This window comes from Petromyzon marinus, chromosome 7 (genome assembly GCF_048934315.1).
Source record: "Petromyzon marinus isolate PM22_M1 ecotype Great Lakes invasive population chromosome 7, UKy_Petmar_22M1.pri1.0, whole genome shotgun sequence".
Taxonomy (NCBI): domain Eukaryota; kingdom Metazoa; phylum Chordata; class Hyperoartia; order Petromyzontiformes; family Petromyzontidae; genus Petromyzon; species Petromyzon marinus.
The window spans coordinates 13,864,124-13,880,547 of NC_133673.1; the positions used below are offsets into that span (position 1 = coordinate 13,864,124).

Consider the following 16,424-nt stretch of genomic DNA (forward strand, 5'->3'; position numbering starts at 1 on the left):
ATCAAGGACGCTGAGGCCTTCGTCCAGCAATGGACGATATGATGGTTGAAACTATTTAGTTGTATCGCACTAGGTTGTAATTCTGGATTTCGTTTTTTAGGAAAAAAATGTCTTTCTCTTGTCCAGTGTACAATTTCATGCCAACTTTTCAACTATATATATATTCACTTGTGTCATTCTAGGAGTCTCATGGCATCGACACACGTGAATCACAACATCTACATCACAGAGGTGTACACGGGCCAGTGCACGCACTCGCTGGTGGGCCACCGTCGCACGCCGTGGTGCGTCACCTTCCACCCGTCTATAAAGGGGCTGCTAGCGTCCGGTTGCCTGGACGGAGAGGTTCGCATCTGGGACCTGCACGTGAGTTGCCGTCTCTTACAAATTTACCGCTCCTGGGTTGGCGTGCGGTTGGTGCCTCTAGGTTTTTCTCCGGCCAGTCTCTTTAACTTCTCATCTGCTTGACGTTTTTTTTCCTTTTGTTATCTTTTTGTTGTTAGTTTTAGAATGTTATGGTGCCCTCCTACAATGTGTGTTTTTTTTGGGTGTTATTTGTTGATCCAAGTCACCCTTTGGAAAGAGAGTTTCAGTCTCAATGGATTTCACACCTGGTAAAATAAAAGTCCACTGCTGCCACTCACTATTAGTTCAGTTAATGATGTAAAACATGTTTGTGTTGTCCTTGAACAAGGGTGGATTCCCTATTATACTTGTGAGTGGCTGCAGCGGCTGAACCGCTAATCCCATTCACATATAAATTGACTCAATGTAACCTTGTGCTGACCTCTCAGCTCCGGATGCCCACAGAATATGTACTTTTAAGTGTTTTCTTTCGCCAAAGCGGCTGCCGTATACGTCAATCTGCTTGAGTCAGGGAAATCAGAACAATTGCCTGGTCTTCCTGGTTGCCGGAGTGTCCCGTGTCCCATGGGGAAACTGAAAAAAATATATTGTTAGCTACAAGAGCTGAGGGTGGCCGGTTAACACTGCAGCCTTACGCTGATATGGCGATTTTTTTCTCTTTTCTTTGTTTACTTTTAAAGTAGGCCTCCCCTTACCTCGCATATGAATGTTAGACGGAATTTTGACCGTTAAGAAATGTAAGTGGGTTTTGATGGGACACATTGCTATAAGGGGCGATGGACAGTGATCGAGGCTAAGGATGGAGTGGCAGCCAAAGCAGGGAGTGCTTCCTCGAGCGTGTCCAGTGCAGAGATGCAATGATGAAATCGGCTCGTGTAGGTGCTCGGTGGAGTTTTTGGATTGCAGGTTTGTGAGACTGTTGACAGCTAGGAGAGGCCTTCATGCATCAGTAGTTTGATAATTGCTGTTAATTTGCTTTTCCAAGTATGTGGTCTTCTAGGTAAGGCCATTTGTTGAGCATTTCATTTGTTGAGCATTACTGCATATGTAAGTATTTTTGACTTCCTTTGCACCGTATGTAGCCAACCGTGCTATTCGGCAGTGCGGGGAAAGGACAACAAACTAAACACAAAAAGCAGTTCTAAAGAAATTAGTTTTCAGTCTAGATTTGATAGTGCATAGCTCCAGTGGCTTCCTAATATCGGAATGAGCGTTCCAGACGGCCGCAGAAGTGCAATTGAAAGCTCGCGATGCAGTGACCGTCTTTGTTTTGATGGTTAGCTGAAAGTTGCTAGTGCCACACACTGTGGTAGTGCATGGCAAAAGCTTGAGAGAAAAAAAAGCTCAACAATCGCCCTAACACTTGAAGACCCCACTCGGATTATGAGTGGCTGCGGAAACACACCAAATAAAATGTTTCCTTTTGCGTGATATGAAAACAGGGTGGGAGTGAGAGCTGGTACACGGAGAACAACATGGCGATCGCGTCGCTGGCCTTCCACCCGACGGTGCAGCTGCTTGTGGTGGCCACGGCCAATGAGATTCACTTCTGGGACTGGAGCCGCCCCGAGCCCTTCGCCGTCGTGAAGACGGCCAATGAGATGGAGCGAGTTCGGTGTGCCTTCGCCACGATAAACACATTTAAATATCTCGGACTGTTGATAACCTACAACCACACCCAAAAAGTCCCGAGTAGAGTGCACGAGTGAAATACATATTTGGCATGTAATTTTGATCTGATGGACTGCTTACTATCATATCACACAGAATGTGCCCGATTTCGTGAAAATTTGGAAGCTAAGCAGGATCGAGCAAGGGTAGTTGCTAATTGGCCGAGTACCATGCTTAACAGGTGTTGTAGGCTGTGGGGCTGTGTGATGGCCAGCAGAAGGCAGTGCAACAAAATGCATTATGCCCCTATTGTCTGTGCTTCCTGCCTTTACCAGTCCTCGCTGTCCAATTTGGTGAAGGATGGTTATATAACACTGACCATTCACAACATCCAGCAGTGTATTGAAAAAGGAGGGCTGTGCATTGATGGATTGCTCGTAAAACTTTTATTCTAGAGGTAAATGAGAACTGCTGTAAAAGAATATCTGTTGTGTGTTTTGCACCCATATCGGTGGTGTGAAGGACATTGTTTTGTCTAAGGCTGCAGGTGAACTTTCATGATTTAAAGGAAAAAAAAATGTTCAACATCGTCTGTTGAAATGACAGGCTGTGTTTTGACTTAAAAATATACGTATTGGAATATATGTTTTGGAATCTGATGCCTGCTTATATCTTATCTATTTTGAGTTCTCTTGGGCTTACCAACCGAGAAATACATTTCTGAACCTAAATGGTTTTGTATGTTATGAAGCCTGATTTTAAGCATAAATTCAATTGGATTGGGAGGGCATGTGCAACCCGAGAAGGTCTTCTTGCCTCTGGTCAAAATGTGAATGTCATGGAGTCCTTCCCGAGTACATTACAGTAGTGTGTACGCGGCTAATGCAAATGAATTGTGTATCGAACCGCGACGTGGAAAGGGAGATGAAAGTTAAAAAGTGTTATAAGGTTTCAGTTTGGACACTAAACAGTCCTGAAACGATAATGCATTTTTTTTGTTCTCCCCGTAAACTGATATTCAAGGTGCCTAAAACAGTGGGTTTCTTGTTTGCACAAGTTAATAGAGTGCGGCTGATATCTCGCTGTAGGCAGGACATTTCACATTTTTGTCCTGACCTTGATCAGCACTGGACGAGCGCGATAATATACAACGCCTTTAAGAGGGTGTGCAGTGGTACTTTTTGCTGTCGGCAAAGATGCAGTGCTTTTTGATGTTATCGGAAGCTAAAAATACCAACGGTGTGAATTGAATATTTGTCTTGACTGAGGTTGCGGCGACGATGGCTGACCTCTTTTTTTTGCTCGCTTTTGCAGATTGGTGCGTTTCGACCCTCTCGGTCAGAACTTGCTGACGGCCATCGTTAACCCTTCCAATCAGCAGGTGAGGTGCAGAACTCCCTGGCCTTGGCATTCTCTGGTGGCCTTGGCATTCCCGTTCTTTTGATGCCTCACTTTGAAGCTGTTGCTCACCTTGCAATTTCTCCTGCAACACCAGAGAAGAATGTTGTTTGGGAAGATCCTGTCGAGCTTTTCTTCAGCCGAGCCTGCCATATGACAGATTCACTTCTTTGCCTCAACTTTGAAGTTGGAACATCCGTTTATTGGCATTGGGGGAATGTGATGTGTTTCCTGTAACGTTGACAGAATGGGGCCGCAGAATCAAACTTGGTAGAGTTGTGTTTTTTCCTGTAAAGGAAAGGGCCATGTCATAATTAGGTGGCGAGTGTGTGTGTTTCGAACGCACCGGGGATAGGATTTCACTGGATGTTATATGGGGAAAAGTTAGCCTCTTCTAAATGCCTAATTCAAACTTTCTATTGGTAAAGTTGGAACGGTATTCGAAACATTTCGCCTATAATTGCTGGACAATCCACAAAACTGCGAGTTGGATACAAGTACAACACTTGCCTGTTTTAATCTGGTATTTTGTTAGAGGAGACAAATGTGTACGTTTGAACAAGCAATGAATAAATGAGTCGTTTGCAGCTCAATTTCACTTTAAGTGATAGTGATTGTAATGGCAAAACATAGATAATTTAGTCCCCTTCTGGCACCGTTTAGAAACCCACATAGCAGCTGCCAAACAAATTTACGACCACGCTTCATTCAAGGCCCTGCTCTCATTGGCAAGCCCAAGCATGTGGTTAGCATGTGGTGCCGTGCTCCTTTGTTTATTTTAGATAATGCCGTTTTTTTGCCTCCCTGTGTGCATTTGCATATACAGCACTTGGCATATGCATTCGTGGCACATGCCAAGCATTTTGCGTTTTTGTTTATAGGTACAGAAAAGCCGCTCGTAAGCCATGCGACAGCAGACAACTCTAATGTATTTCTTGCCTCGACGGATGTTTACACACGCAGTTATTACGAGCCCTCAAGAACCGTAATGGATAACGGTGAAGTGCTGGAATGGACTTATGCCACTTTATAGAATTTCTAACGGGCTGTTGTGCTTAACAAGAGCTTCGTGTTGTAACCATAGAGGGCAGTATTGTCTGTCGTTAAAGTGCACGAGTTGCTGTTGCCGAGGTAGTGTTTTTAACGTTGCGAAAGGTTGACAAATTTTCCTTTGAAAATGCTTGTTACAATAATCACGCAATGCTGTTGCTTGCCACTTTGCAACCGATGAGCTCCCGATATTTACATTTTAAATACCACAGATTATAATCTGATAATCTAAATAATTATTTATGGGGTGTGTATTGTGGTGGGCTATGTGCCTATCCGTATTCACGTGTTGACTTAGCTGCACAAATATGCTTATGTAACCCACCATAAGCTGCCCTGCAGCATTGACACAGTTGCACTGCCATGTCCTCACAATTGTTTAGAGTGGCTTGTTAAACCGTGGCGTGATGGGAAGTTGCCAGAACAGATTGACGAGGCTCTTTACTCAAAAAAAGTAAACTTTAGTGATTTCCTGTTCAAATTAGCATTTAAGCAGTGGGCATCTCCTGTATACAGCTTTGAGCCTTTGAGCCGGTAGTGGAATTTCCTCATTCCTTTGCCGGAGGCCATGGGGAAGCGATAGTGTAGCTGCCAACACCAATGACGATTTCTAAACTGCTCCTGGGCGTCCCCTAGGTCGACACAGCCTCAAATGACTACCTGGTGCGGTGTATAAACATCACCACTCGGGAGACGAAGCTTGCCAGAAGTGATGCTGGCCATCCACTTCTCGTGCGCCGTGCCGACCTTCGTAGGTGCTCTCTAACAGCACTTGCCCAAAATGTCTGTTGAGGCTATATGGGGGATCTTTGTTGTTTGTCTCCTTTGGACAACATAGCGTTAACATCTCCACAAAGTGGTACCTTAGTCTTATCAGCCCCTGAGGGATGATGGGGCCGAGTTGAGCCTCAACCTTGATTTGAACTCGCAACTGTCAGATTGCGAGCCATTTGTTCCAGCATAGCCACTGTTGAATAAAGTGAAGGTTTGTGCAGCTTAAGCATGCTTCGTAAATTTAAATATATTATTCTTGCCAAATTGTAACTTAATGACATTCGCTCAAGTAGGATAAATTACACAAAAATCTAATAAAGGCAGTATGTCTACTTTATTTGATTAGCTTTGCAAAAATATGAGCAAGGATGTAGATGGTGTCAGGCATGCATATTCAAATGGATGGAGAGTGCCCTTTGTAAAATAGATTTTGATGTGTAGAAGGTAATAACTGCCTTGTCTCTTTTGCAATGGTGTTTAATTATTAATGTTCATTTTTCAATAAAATGAGCTTTGCCCCTTCGCGGCTTCTGATCTCGGTCTTAAGAAATTAGATTGTTACAGCCAATACTTGAATTTACTTGTAAAATAATAAATAAGATGCGAGCGGAAATGGAACCAGACGCACACACGCACACATCTACACATGCTTATCTTGAGCCGTGGGCTGAAAATAGACTTGCGTGGCAAGGGAATTGTCCTCCCATCTCAGTGACCCATGTTTGATCCAGTCTCTCAAGGCCAAAAGTTGCAAAAATTTCATTTGGCCCTTGTATCTGGCGGGGGCATTCTGCAGGTTGACTTGCTTCGAAAATGATTTCATAGTGCATAAATGCTGTGTAAAAATACCCTCCCACCTCTCGCACAGCCTCAAGAGAGACGTGTATGTACTGGCAGTTTTTACCCTTACTTGCCGGGCGGTCTGGTATCCTCTCTGCATGCTTGTAACTGCATCGCTTGCATGATGCGTCGTAATGCTACTCTATGCAATGTTGCATAGTCGTTTGAAGGGTTGTGAATTGCGAGTCCGTACAGCGTCGCATTCAGTTTGTTGGCTTTTTTGTTTGTGTTATTCCAGTTGAATTTTTAAAGTTTTAATTATCTTGTGATGAAAACTGTGATGAAATAAGGCATTGATTAATGTACGTAGATAAGGACTGTGCGCGGCAGTTTTGCACAACGCATTATTTTTTATCTTGCTTTTGCAATTTGTAGGTGATAGATAATGCAAAATACTTGGCAGGTGTTTGCTTTCGTGTCACACGTCTTTTGTGTATCGAGAGAGTACACTTATCTGCTGTAAAATAAATTAATTTGAGTAAATTAATATGCTAAATTGAGTAGAAAACTAAAGAGGTAAATATGTGTTCCGGAGAGCGCACACATTGGAGTTTTTCATTGATGGATAGTCATTGGAGTAAAGCATCTACAGAAGGGTTTTATCTGTTATAGCCAATTCACAGATTTCACTGCTGCAATTTTCGAAAACGTGTGCTGTCTGCACGTGCATTAATTGATGCATCTTTTGATTAATATAAAAATGTTCATGTTTTTTTTGAGTGCGTTACACATTTTTCTAATTCATCTAAATTGTGCTGTCAGGAAAGTGGAGGGATGTGGACAGTAGGTTTATATGGAGACATTTACAAAAGTTTGAAAAATCAACTTTACCTGTGCGCTCTTGTGTATTTTTCGTTTGTGTTGGATTGCATACCAGGTCTGTCTTTAAATCCATTCGTCTGGTCATAATTTTGATTTATAAGGTGCCCTAAAACATCTTGGAGTGCCATGCATGTGAAAGAGGAAAATAATTGAGATGTAACCAGGGAGAGAAAGACTAAAGAAGCAAGATGAAAAACTAAACAGAGAATGCCTTTTTAAATAAGTTTGGTCACCTATACCGGACATGGTGATCCTCTATCTTGGTTTTTATTTTTCTATGTTGGTTTTGTTGAAAGTATTACATGTACGTAATCATCGATAGGAGTAAAAAATTGTTTTACTTGGTTGCCTGAAGCAACACGGTCAAGAATAATCTCTTAAGAATGTCCTTTAGTATACTGATTAGTAGCTGGTTCTTATAATGCCGGCATTTCAGGCTGCGATATGAATGTTTGCATGATAACTTGATTATGCATTGCCTTGATTTTGCATTATTATGGGTAGTGATGTGGCCTAGAAGTAGTGCGTTGACCGCTTGGACTAGAGGTTCACGGTTCGAATCCAGCGGCTGCCCTAGTGATTACTGCGTGTATATCGACCGTACAAATGTGCACCATAGTATGCTTCCACAGTCGACGTCAAAGTTCCTCTCCCGACGTCACTCGCAAAAGTAGGCCAATTTTTTAATGACGAGCAATTATTCAATCTGTGCCATACATAGTAATAATTGCCCCTCCCTCCCACTGGAAAAATAATGCCACATGTTACTTTTGCAAATGGAGCTCATCCTGGTTTCTGGAAATCTTACCTGGTGAAATGAGCATAAAAGCTGGTGTAGTAAGCAGACAACAAAGTTAAACTTTTTAATTGATCAACCTTTTGTTGACGTTTTATTATTTATACGTAGAATATCCCGATTGTGGATTAACGGTACCTGCGAATAATTACATAAATTACTTTATGCTCACTTTGTTAATTATTAGCTGCTCCTCGCTGGAGGTCAGCGGCTTGCTGCAGATGTGACTGCAAACACGTCAGCAGCAAAGTAAACCGATTACTTGAAGCAATAAACACAGACGACACATATATCTTCTTCACCCCAATTCTACACAGGAAACACATTTTTTTTCAATAGCCTAATTTGCTTATATTTTGCATGATGGGTTTTTACTTTATCCGGGCCATTTCTTCCCCCCCCCACCCCCTGATTATCCCGTATAATCGAAAATTTGACTGCATGTAAAATAGCAGATGTGGAAATGCAACTTTAACACTGTCAGCCTGTGTGTGTGCGCATGCGTGTGGTGTGTTTTAACAGCCCGAGGAGGACACCGAGATCTCGCCCGACGTCTCAATCCGGCAGCGGCTGATGCTGCACGCTCAGCTGATCCGCCGAGCGCCCATGCTGCACAACTACTTGCACATGCCTCCGTTCCGGCCACCTGGTGGGGCCGGTTCGGGCGTGGGGGCAGACGGCGCATCCGGCCATGCGGGCGCTCCGGACCGAGGCTCCTCATTGCACGGGGATGCGGGGGGCAGAACCCCTCCTTACTCCTCCAGCATGTTCGCTCCGACGAGCGATGTCGGTGGTGGCGGCAGTGGCGGCAGCAGTGGCGGCAGTAGCAGCCTGCCCTTCGGCTACAACTCGTTAAGTCAGTCCGCTTCGTTTTCGCCAATGGAAGGGGCGAGCAGGACGTCCCCTTACTTCGTAGGTTCGTTCCAGTCACCTCGGGAAACAAGTCGTACATCGGTCTACACGGTGCTTCGCGATCGCTTCGGCTATCTCACCACATCTTCCTCGTCCACCATGCCGACAAGCCAGGGTCACTTCACCACCGCTCCCTCCATTCCGCTGCTCCGCTCGAGGAGCCTGTCTGCTTCGCAGCAGCGCTCGCTTCCTTCCGAGTTCAGTGCGCAGCCTCAGAGTTCATCGCAGCAAAGCGGTGGCAGCGGCGGCAGCAGCGCACCGAACTTTGCGGCATACCCAGCAACGTCGGCCGCTTCTGTGGGGCTGCCGTACTCCACGGTGCCGCAGCCCCGCATCTCAATGCCCCGCGCGAGTCGCGACTCTGCGGCAGCCACCTACGAGGCCGATCAGGCGATTCCCAGCACCAGTCGCTCCGGGCTGGATTCTCCACCCACGCCGCCTCGGCCTCACAGGTCCGAGGGCTCGGGTCTGCCAAGGAACCTCGCGGTGGCAGGCAGCGCTCGTCAATCAAGCGCCAGCCAGGCGAACCGCGTCATATCTAGCACCGGCTGGACGCGCACTGTGCTCGGGGCCACTGGCAGCGTCGCGGTCGAAGCGGAAGGCGCGGACGACGAGGAGGCTGCCTACGGCGCTCAGTCTTCCCGGCCCGACTTCACGGTCACCGCTCCCCGCCTGCTGTCGGCACTGACCGCCGATCCTGCCGTCACACTCCCTCCAGTTTCGGAGACCGCAGTGCAGCAGCCTGGCTTTCTGTTGCGAGACGCGGCACCAGACGGCGTCGGCGCGGCTTCGGGCACGAGCTGGACCGCTGGCGCCAGCCGTGACAGTGACCGTGCAGGGGTAAGGGAAGACCACGCCGACGTGCAGAGCACCATCGATATGTACCTAGGAACGACACATTTAGAAAACCCAGCTCCCGCATACCCCAGTCTCTCCGGAGACTCCACCGTGGACGATAATCTTAACAACAACAACGGAGCGGAATTAGATTTTTCGGGCAGACTCCAACCGTCGCAGTCATTTTTGGACGTTCCTGTTCAGTCTCCTGACTTTTATGACCTACCTCAGCAGCAGCAGCAGCATCGTGACGAGGATGAGTCAGCAGCCATGGGCTCTTCTTCAGGCTCCGTTCACTTTCATCGCTGTCGCGCCTGCCACAACCTCTTGACGTTCAACTCGGACGCTCGTCGTTGGGAACGCTTCTCTCACGGGCAGCAGCAGCAGCAGCCGCCGGCGCCAACGCCGCCGCCGCCGCCTCCTCCGCCACCGCCGCACTTGTCTCCTTTTTACCCTGGACCGGACAACAGTGACGAAGGCGTTGGTGTGGGCGTAGGGCGCATGGCGCACGTGAGCTCCTCCTCATACGATGCCCCTGGCCTGGGAGGAACTGCACCTTTCCTGCCTCCACGGGGGGCCGTGGGACGCTACGCTACACCTGCTGGTGAGACACGCAAGTGGGGTAATTTTTCGTAGATTGCTCGTAGCACCCACAATCACAAAGAGCACTAAAGTCGTTCCTGTTCCCTTTGTGCACACTTTGGTAACTTGGTACATAACTATTCAGTTACCCCCTCTTTAGATATTTTAACTGTTAAGGTTCGTGGTCACAATTCGACTGAATCAACTTTTTGTCAAATTTTTACCGTTTCATTTGCAGTGCTCTTTTACTCTAGTTTTTGCAGTTCGGCTGACTGAATTAGCCCGAATATAACATTACCATGCAATGTGCATACATGTTAAATGATTTATTTTCCTGCACACACACACTATTCGATGCATGTCTATATGAGCACAAGAATGCCTTCTGAAAAATTAAGCATGCCATTATTACTACACGTCTACTAGAAACGCATCTGTATAACAGCACACATTTTACTTAGCAGTGGAGCAGCCATGAATTTCCGTGTGGATTCCCATCGAATGCACAGGCCTCGGTTCCGGGATGGAGGTCCCGTCGCGCTATGGAAACCGCCTGGGCCTGCTCTACGGTTCTCGGCAATTCAGTGATCGCCTCTCGGGCTCTGGCGGCCCGGGCGCCGGATCCGGAGCCGTAACCGGCTTGGGAGCGGGCGGCGGTCCGGTGAGCGTCCGCGACGGAAGGCCCAGGGAGCGGGCGTACACGCGGACCATGGAACGAACGCAGGCGGGTGGTGGCGGCGGCGGCGGCGGCGGCGGCAGGGGAGCGAGGGAGGAGACGGACGACCACGACGCGGAGCGCGACGATCCTCTGCACAGGTGGGAATTTCGTAGGCGCCATCGGAAACCAAGGGAGGGCACGCTTCCCTTTCCGCTCCTCCTTGCGAGGTTTTTTGAGGTGATCCCACCTTTGTTTAATTGCGTCTCCCCCGGCTGCACCTCCTTAACTTAATTTTGTCAGTAAGTGCTGCCCCTTAGGGCAATTTGGGGCTTGGCTCACGTCGACTTGGTGGGCTGATAACAAACCCTGGCAATAGCTTGTTATGCTTGGTAATACCGAACATCCCTCTGTCATAAAATGTAATTGTTGCTTGGGGCTATGTACTTCAAATATCTGGAATGGGGCTGTTTTTAATATAGTTCATGTGGTTGTCCTTGTTCCATTGCATGCTTTACCCGTGTGTATTTCAAATCTAAAATCCTCATCTACTTTTAGACCTTGATGAAATATATTTTTGACACTGCGAAATCACGATGTCGATCGAACACCGTATGTCGCAGTGGGATTCAAACGCAGATGTTTGGAAATTCTAAATGCAGACAATTTGGGGGGGGGGGGGGGCGGCGGTGGGGGTGGTGAAGTGTTTATTGCAGCTGACAAACGGATAAGGAGCGTGGGTTGAAAATTATTGCCAAGACATCTGTCCTTTGTAATGGCTTCAATTATCTACAGGGATTCTAGTCCATCGTAATCATATTGTCAGTTTGGTTGGAGTTGTACTTTTTTTTCCTTTCCTGCATGTTGATATTCATTTGGCTTCACCCTGCCATTAGTAAGGTTGCTTAGATTGTGAATTAGCACTTGAAAGTGTTTTTCACACTCATAAACGGGCACCTGCTCATGCCATCAAATCACCCTTGGCACCGTGTAAGCAAAACATTTTCAAATAATACATCTGATTTTGAAATAAACTTTAAAAAACGATTTTAAAATGATGCCCATATTGTCATAAAACGAAACTTTCGGAGATCAATGCCTTAGCTGCTTTAATTATATTTAGGTTTTGCTTTGAATCAAAGTAAAGCATTTGTCTTCAATATCTCTTTTAATCTTTGCATTAAAATGAGGGGCTTTCAGGCAATAAGCTGCCGTATAGTTTCTTTTGGCAGCTTGGCATAATCACCAGTGCGAGATTGACGCCGACATAAACGTCATGACGCAACCGCTCTTCAACTAAGCAGTGTCGTTTGAAAGAAAGGAGAACTAATGCGCACGGACTGTTTAACGTGTCGTCAGCATTTGACGGCTAATCGGTTTTCAGTTTGCCTCGTGGAATATAAACAATCGTGCAACTTTAGTATTTTTTTTTGCTGCACTTGTAACGTAGCCAGCCAGCAGAGGGCAGCAACGTGCAGCAGATGCACACTGAGCATCTTTCCCACAGAGGTGTTTTGAATTACATGGGATGGATGAGAATGCAGCATGTACTCTGTAGGTGTAATACATCTTGGAAGATTCTGCACGTCCCTGGACTTAACCTGTTCGAAATTGGATTTCGATTTCAGTTAATATTGCTTTTGTTATAAGTTGTGGTAAGTCTAACCCGTTTTTGATTTATTGGCCAAATGCCTGGGCCTGTCCTGTGTGATACGAGTAGGAGGATTATAAACCATGTCCAAGATATTATTCCTGGTCTTCCTGTGTGCTGTGTGTGTGATGAATGAGCTGCGGAAAGGCATGTGACAGCTGCTTATTGTAGCGGGTGCTTATCGTGTTGTTATGTCCTTCAGATGTTCCAGTCCATTATAATATACGTTAATGTTGCCCTGTCTTTATTGAATTTTTCCCGAGCTTGAGCAAAATAGTTTTGTTACACTTGGTCAATTTTATATGTCAACCATATCATGTCCTGTTGCATTGAACCAATTTGTCACTGAAGAATGTTGGGAAACCCCTGATTAGATTCCATACATCTGCAATTCTCACCCTCTGCACCGCGGTGGGCATTACGATTATTCGCAAATGTTGATTGCAAACATACTTTGCACGTGGTCAGTGGACATAAATAGCAGGTCTTTTGACGAGCCGCCACGAACATGGCTTGTCCTCCCAGAATGAGTGTTGCAGATGGGCTTACCGACATTGCCTGTATGTCGCACAATCCTGACCTTTTTTGCAAATTGCTTGCACTCACTTGGCCCAGCGCAGCTGGCCTTCTTTTGAAAGTGTGCTATTTTAAGGTGTAAATGACTAGTTGGGTGTGATGATAATGTGTTTTTGTCAACTATTACAATAAAAAAATAACACCAATTGTATTAAATTTTGATTTAAAGCTTTAGTGACTGCAGGGATTCATATTCTTGGTTCTTTCGGTAAAGTCATGTAGAAGGGAAACAATAAAATAGTAAAAAATATTTTTATCATAAAATAAAATAATAAAAATAAATTTATTATATTTTTATTTATATTTTAATATTTTTATTATAAAATAATAACAATACAATTGGTATTCTTGGTTCTTTCGGTAAAGTCACGTATTGTGGCGATGATTTATAACTTTATTGGCAACAGTGGCAAGGCCTAGATTAAGCACCCACGAATGTTGACCACAAACAATTAAATCCAGTATGAAAAATAAGAATATGTTTTACCCATTTCTGGCAATAAAACAGGTGTTAAGATGTTCAAACACCAAATAGATAACTTTTTCAAGGAATCAAGTTACTGTATTAACCACACGTTTTAATTATATTTTTTCATACTTTGGTACTGGCATAAAGGTCCCATTATAATTAAATCCAGTGTCTCAGAGTGCTGGGAGAATTGGCTTCTTTGGACACAGCTGTTCTTTTGTTCGTGGTGGCAGTGGTGGCCTGCATTAATTTGATAATGATTGATTGGTGAGGCCGCTGTAGGGAGGTTCGGCAAAACAGACGTTTCCAAGGAGCCTGTTTTGTTGGCCTCCCCGATATTAAATGTATTGGCAAACCCTGCACTGGTGCAAGTAATTAAACATAGACCCGTAGTGACTAATAAGGGACACGCTTGTTATGTTACCAAAAGCTATTTTGCGCGTTCTCTAAATCATAACCTTGGTGAAATGTAATAATTTATAAACTATGTTGCATATTTTTTTTGGATGTTTGCATCCGTATTTATCTCCGTGTGTTAATTGTCCGCTTATTAAATGTTGCGCAACCAATGAACGTGTTTCCACCGCCTTTGTTTGAGGACCGCAGTGGTTCTGAACCCCGCGTGCTGAAGCTCATTTATTGAGCCCGCTTGGTGAATTGTTTCCTGAACATGAATTGTGCCAAAATGAATTGTAAAAGCATTTTAAATGAGGTCAATTTAAGGTGAATAATTGAGAAGGTGAATTATGCTGTCACCTAATTGCTTTTGCATTTGTGAAGTGAAAACTGCTACAATTGTCTGGTTTAAATTGACCTCCTGAGGAAGTCTTTTATTAAGTGGCTAATGAGCTTTTCTCCCAAGCCCTACATTTTTCGTCTTGTTATAGCCAATCTCTTTTTGGGCCTACATCAGGGTCTTTGAATGTTTGGGCTTATTTTAGCATGCAAGTGTCATAAAACATGTTTTTAAATCAAAATGGAAGATAGCCCACAGCTAAAAAAAACCCCATATAATATGCAGCTCATTACATAAACCTGGCTTCATGTTTTTCTCCTGTATCCATATATGGTGGCATGTCATCAGTTGCTGATGGTTAACTGAAGTGTTAAAAATAAGCACGGTGCCGAGGAGTCGCCCTTGATTATCGTCACGTTCAAGATCATACAGAGAATTTGCGGTCAGCGTGGACCGTAATAAGTCTTCTCTAGCCTTCCGCAAATTGAAACTAAATCGCTTTATGGTGTAAGTACGCACAGTGATGGTAAATTTGCCAAAGAGATTCCTATTTGCCTACCGGTTACAAAACTTGCAATTATCTGTGGAATTTCATTTCCTGTGCTGATTTACCAGTGCGATGCGGTCACTTCTCTTTGGCCGTGTGGCGTTATGCCCCGTGATGTTGCTGCATTACAGGAGGCTCTTGCAGGCTACGGAGCGTGAAACTGTCAGCCCGTCCACGGCCGCGCTCGCCCGTGCCATCACCAGCTTCGATGGCGTCGGGGCCAGGGAGCACCCTCTGTACCCCGACCCAGCCAGGTGGGCGCCAGCTGTTCTGCCCTGTGCCTGATAGCGTTGTCTGCCTCCACATGCACCGCCCTTTTATCTGTCCATTGCTGGATGAGGGCTTTCCCATGGCTTGCCGGTCAGGGCGCTGCACGCTGGTCTTTTTGCGTTACCGTAAGTGGGATTGCGTGGTGCTGACATTGTAGTTCCGCATTAGCCTATGGCACGTGTATTATGCGCAGTGGTTGCCCATCCAAGCATTATCCAGCATCAAGCCTGCTTTGCTTCCAAAATTTGACAAGATTGGGCTTGTTCTGTGTGAAGTTTTCATAGACTGATGATAGGCTGAAATTAAAACTGATGTATCATCCCTTTTCATGATTATTTGATTTGTTGTCACCATTTAGGGACCACTGTTCAGTTTGTCTGTGTCACTGATGTTAGCCATGATAGGGAATCGATCTCAGGTCGCCAGGTTCGTAGTGTCGTGTGCTATGCACTCTACCATCACTCAATCCCACGTGTCTCTTTGCACTCCATGAATCCCCACTGCCGCTTGCTTGGAAACTGTCACTTAGGGGTCCTCCGTTGTTCACATCACGACCGAAACCTGCCTAAAAAGGAAATGCGAGCAGTGACGCATCTTCTCATTGAGCCTCGTTTTGTTTTGTGCCTGGCGTAGTCTTCGGTATTGAAAGTGATGATCACGTCTGTCGTTTGTATTTCGTGGCTATGACTGTTGTTCAGAACTGTCTTTTTACAAAAGCGTTATTGCCTCCTTTAAAGGACAAAATAATGAATGTGCTGGCCTCACAACCTGGCAGCATTACTTATACATTTAGAGTTGCATCCACTGAATTTTGTGAGTAGAAAGAATGGCTTTTATTAAACCTTCACAATGACATTTTCAAACTGTCAGAGCACTTCGTGTTTCAGTTCAGGTCGTTGTTATACTTGCAACTTGAAATCTAGAGGACATTTTAGTAGCAAATTACACGTCCTTAGTTTAAGCCCCAAATTGTATTGCACATCAGTATTTGATTTTCATAGCTGTTTGTAATAAGGTACTTATTTTATGTATATTGAGATGAACTTGCACCCTACTTTGACGAGGGTAACCTTGCCACTCAATTGCTGACCTAAGATGCCGAAATAGTAGTCACGATTACGAAATCGTAATCGTTTTGTTGCCAACATTGTGACTGAGCAAAGAGGTGCGACGTGTTTTTTTTCTTAGTGGCAAAGTTCTGTGGCCAGCTCTGTCCTCCCCTCGTGAGAATATGCCGCATGAACTGCTCTGCAGATGGGCGGCTTTATCAGCCACATTTGCGTTTGAAGCACAAGTGAGTCGTTGACGTCTACAAGCAGAATTGTCTCTAGAAAGGAACTGTTGCTTTTCACCAAAATATTTCAAAGGTTGGGTGTTAGTTAAAATCTAAGTGCAGTTGCTGCAGCTATGAAAGTCTGTGGTTTAATGGTCTGCACTTGTTTCTGCATGAATACTTTTTAAAGGGGGTTTCTCGTAGGAAATTGTTAAATCTAAATTTATGATTTTTAATATAAAATTGCAAACTTTGCCAC

General features: G+C 45.0%; 1 protein-coding gene across 6 annotated transcripts in view; it reads left to right on the top strand.

Annotated features, from left to right (window-relative positions):
* AMBRA1 (autophagy and beclin 1 regulator 1) overlaps positions 1-16,424 on the top strand; it is a 109,915-nt gene that overhangs the window by 11,758 nt on the left and 81,733 nt on the right. For 4 of the 6 annotated variants that reach the window (XM_032949239.2, XM_032949243.2, XM_032949241.2 and 1 more), the window contains exons 4-9: positions 183-366; positions 1,809-1,981; positions 3,292-3,358; positions 8,180-10,010; positions 10,498-10,804; positions 14,754-14,876. In XM_032949239.2, the coding sequence (XP_032805130.2) occupies positions 183-366; positions 1,809-1,981; positions 3,292-3,358; positions 8,180-10,010; positions 10,498-10,804; positions 14,754-14,876 (2,685 nt within the window). The remainder of the gene's footprint in view (positions 1-182; positions 367-1,808; positions 1,982-3,291; positions 3,359-8,179; positions 10,011-10,497; positions 10,805-14,753; positions 14,877-16,424) is intronic. The other 2 variants (XM_032949242.2, XM_032949244.2) reach the window with 1 other exon arrangement.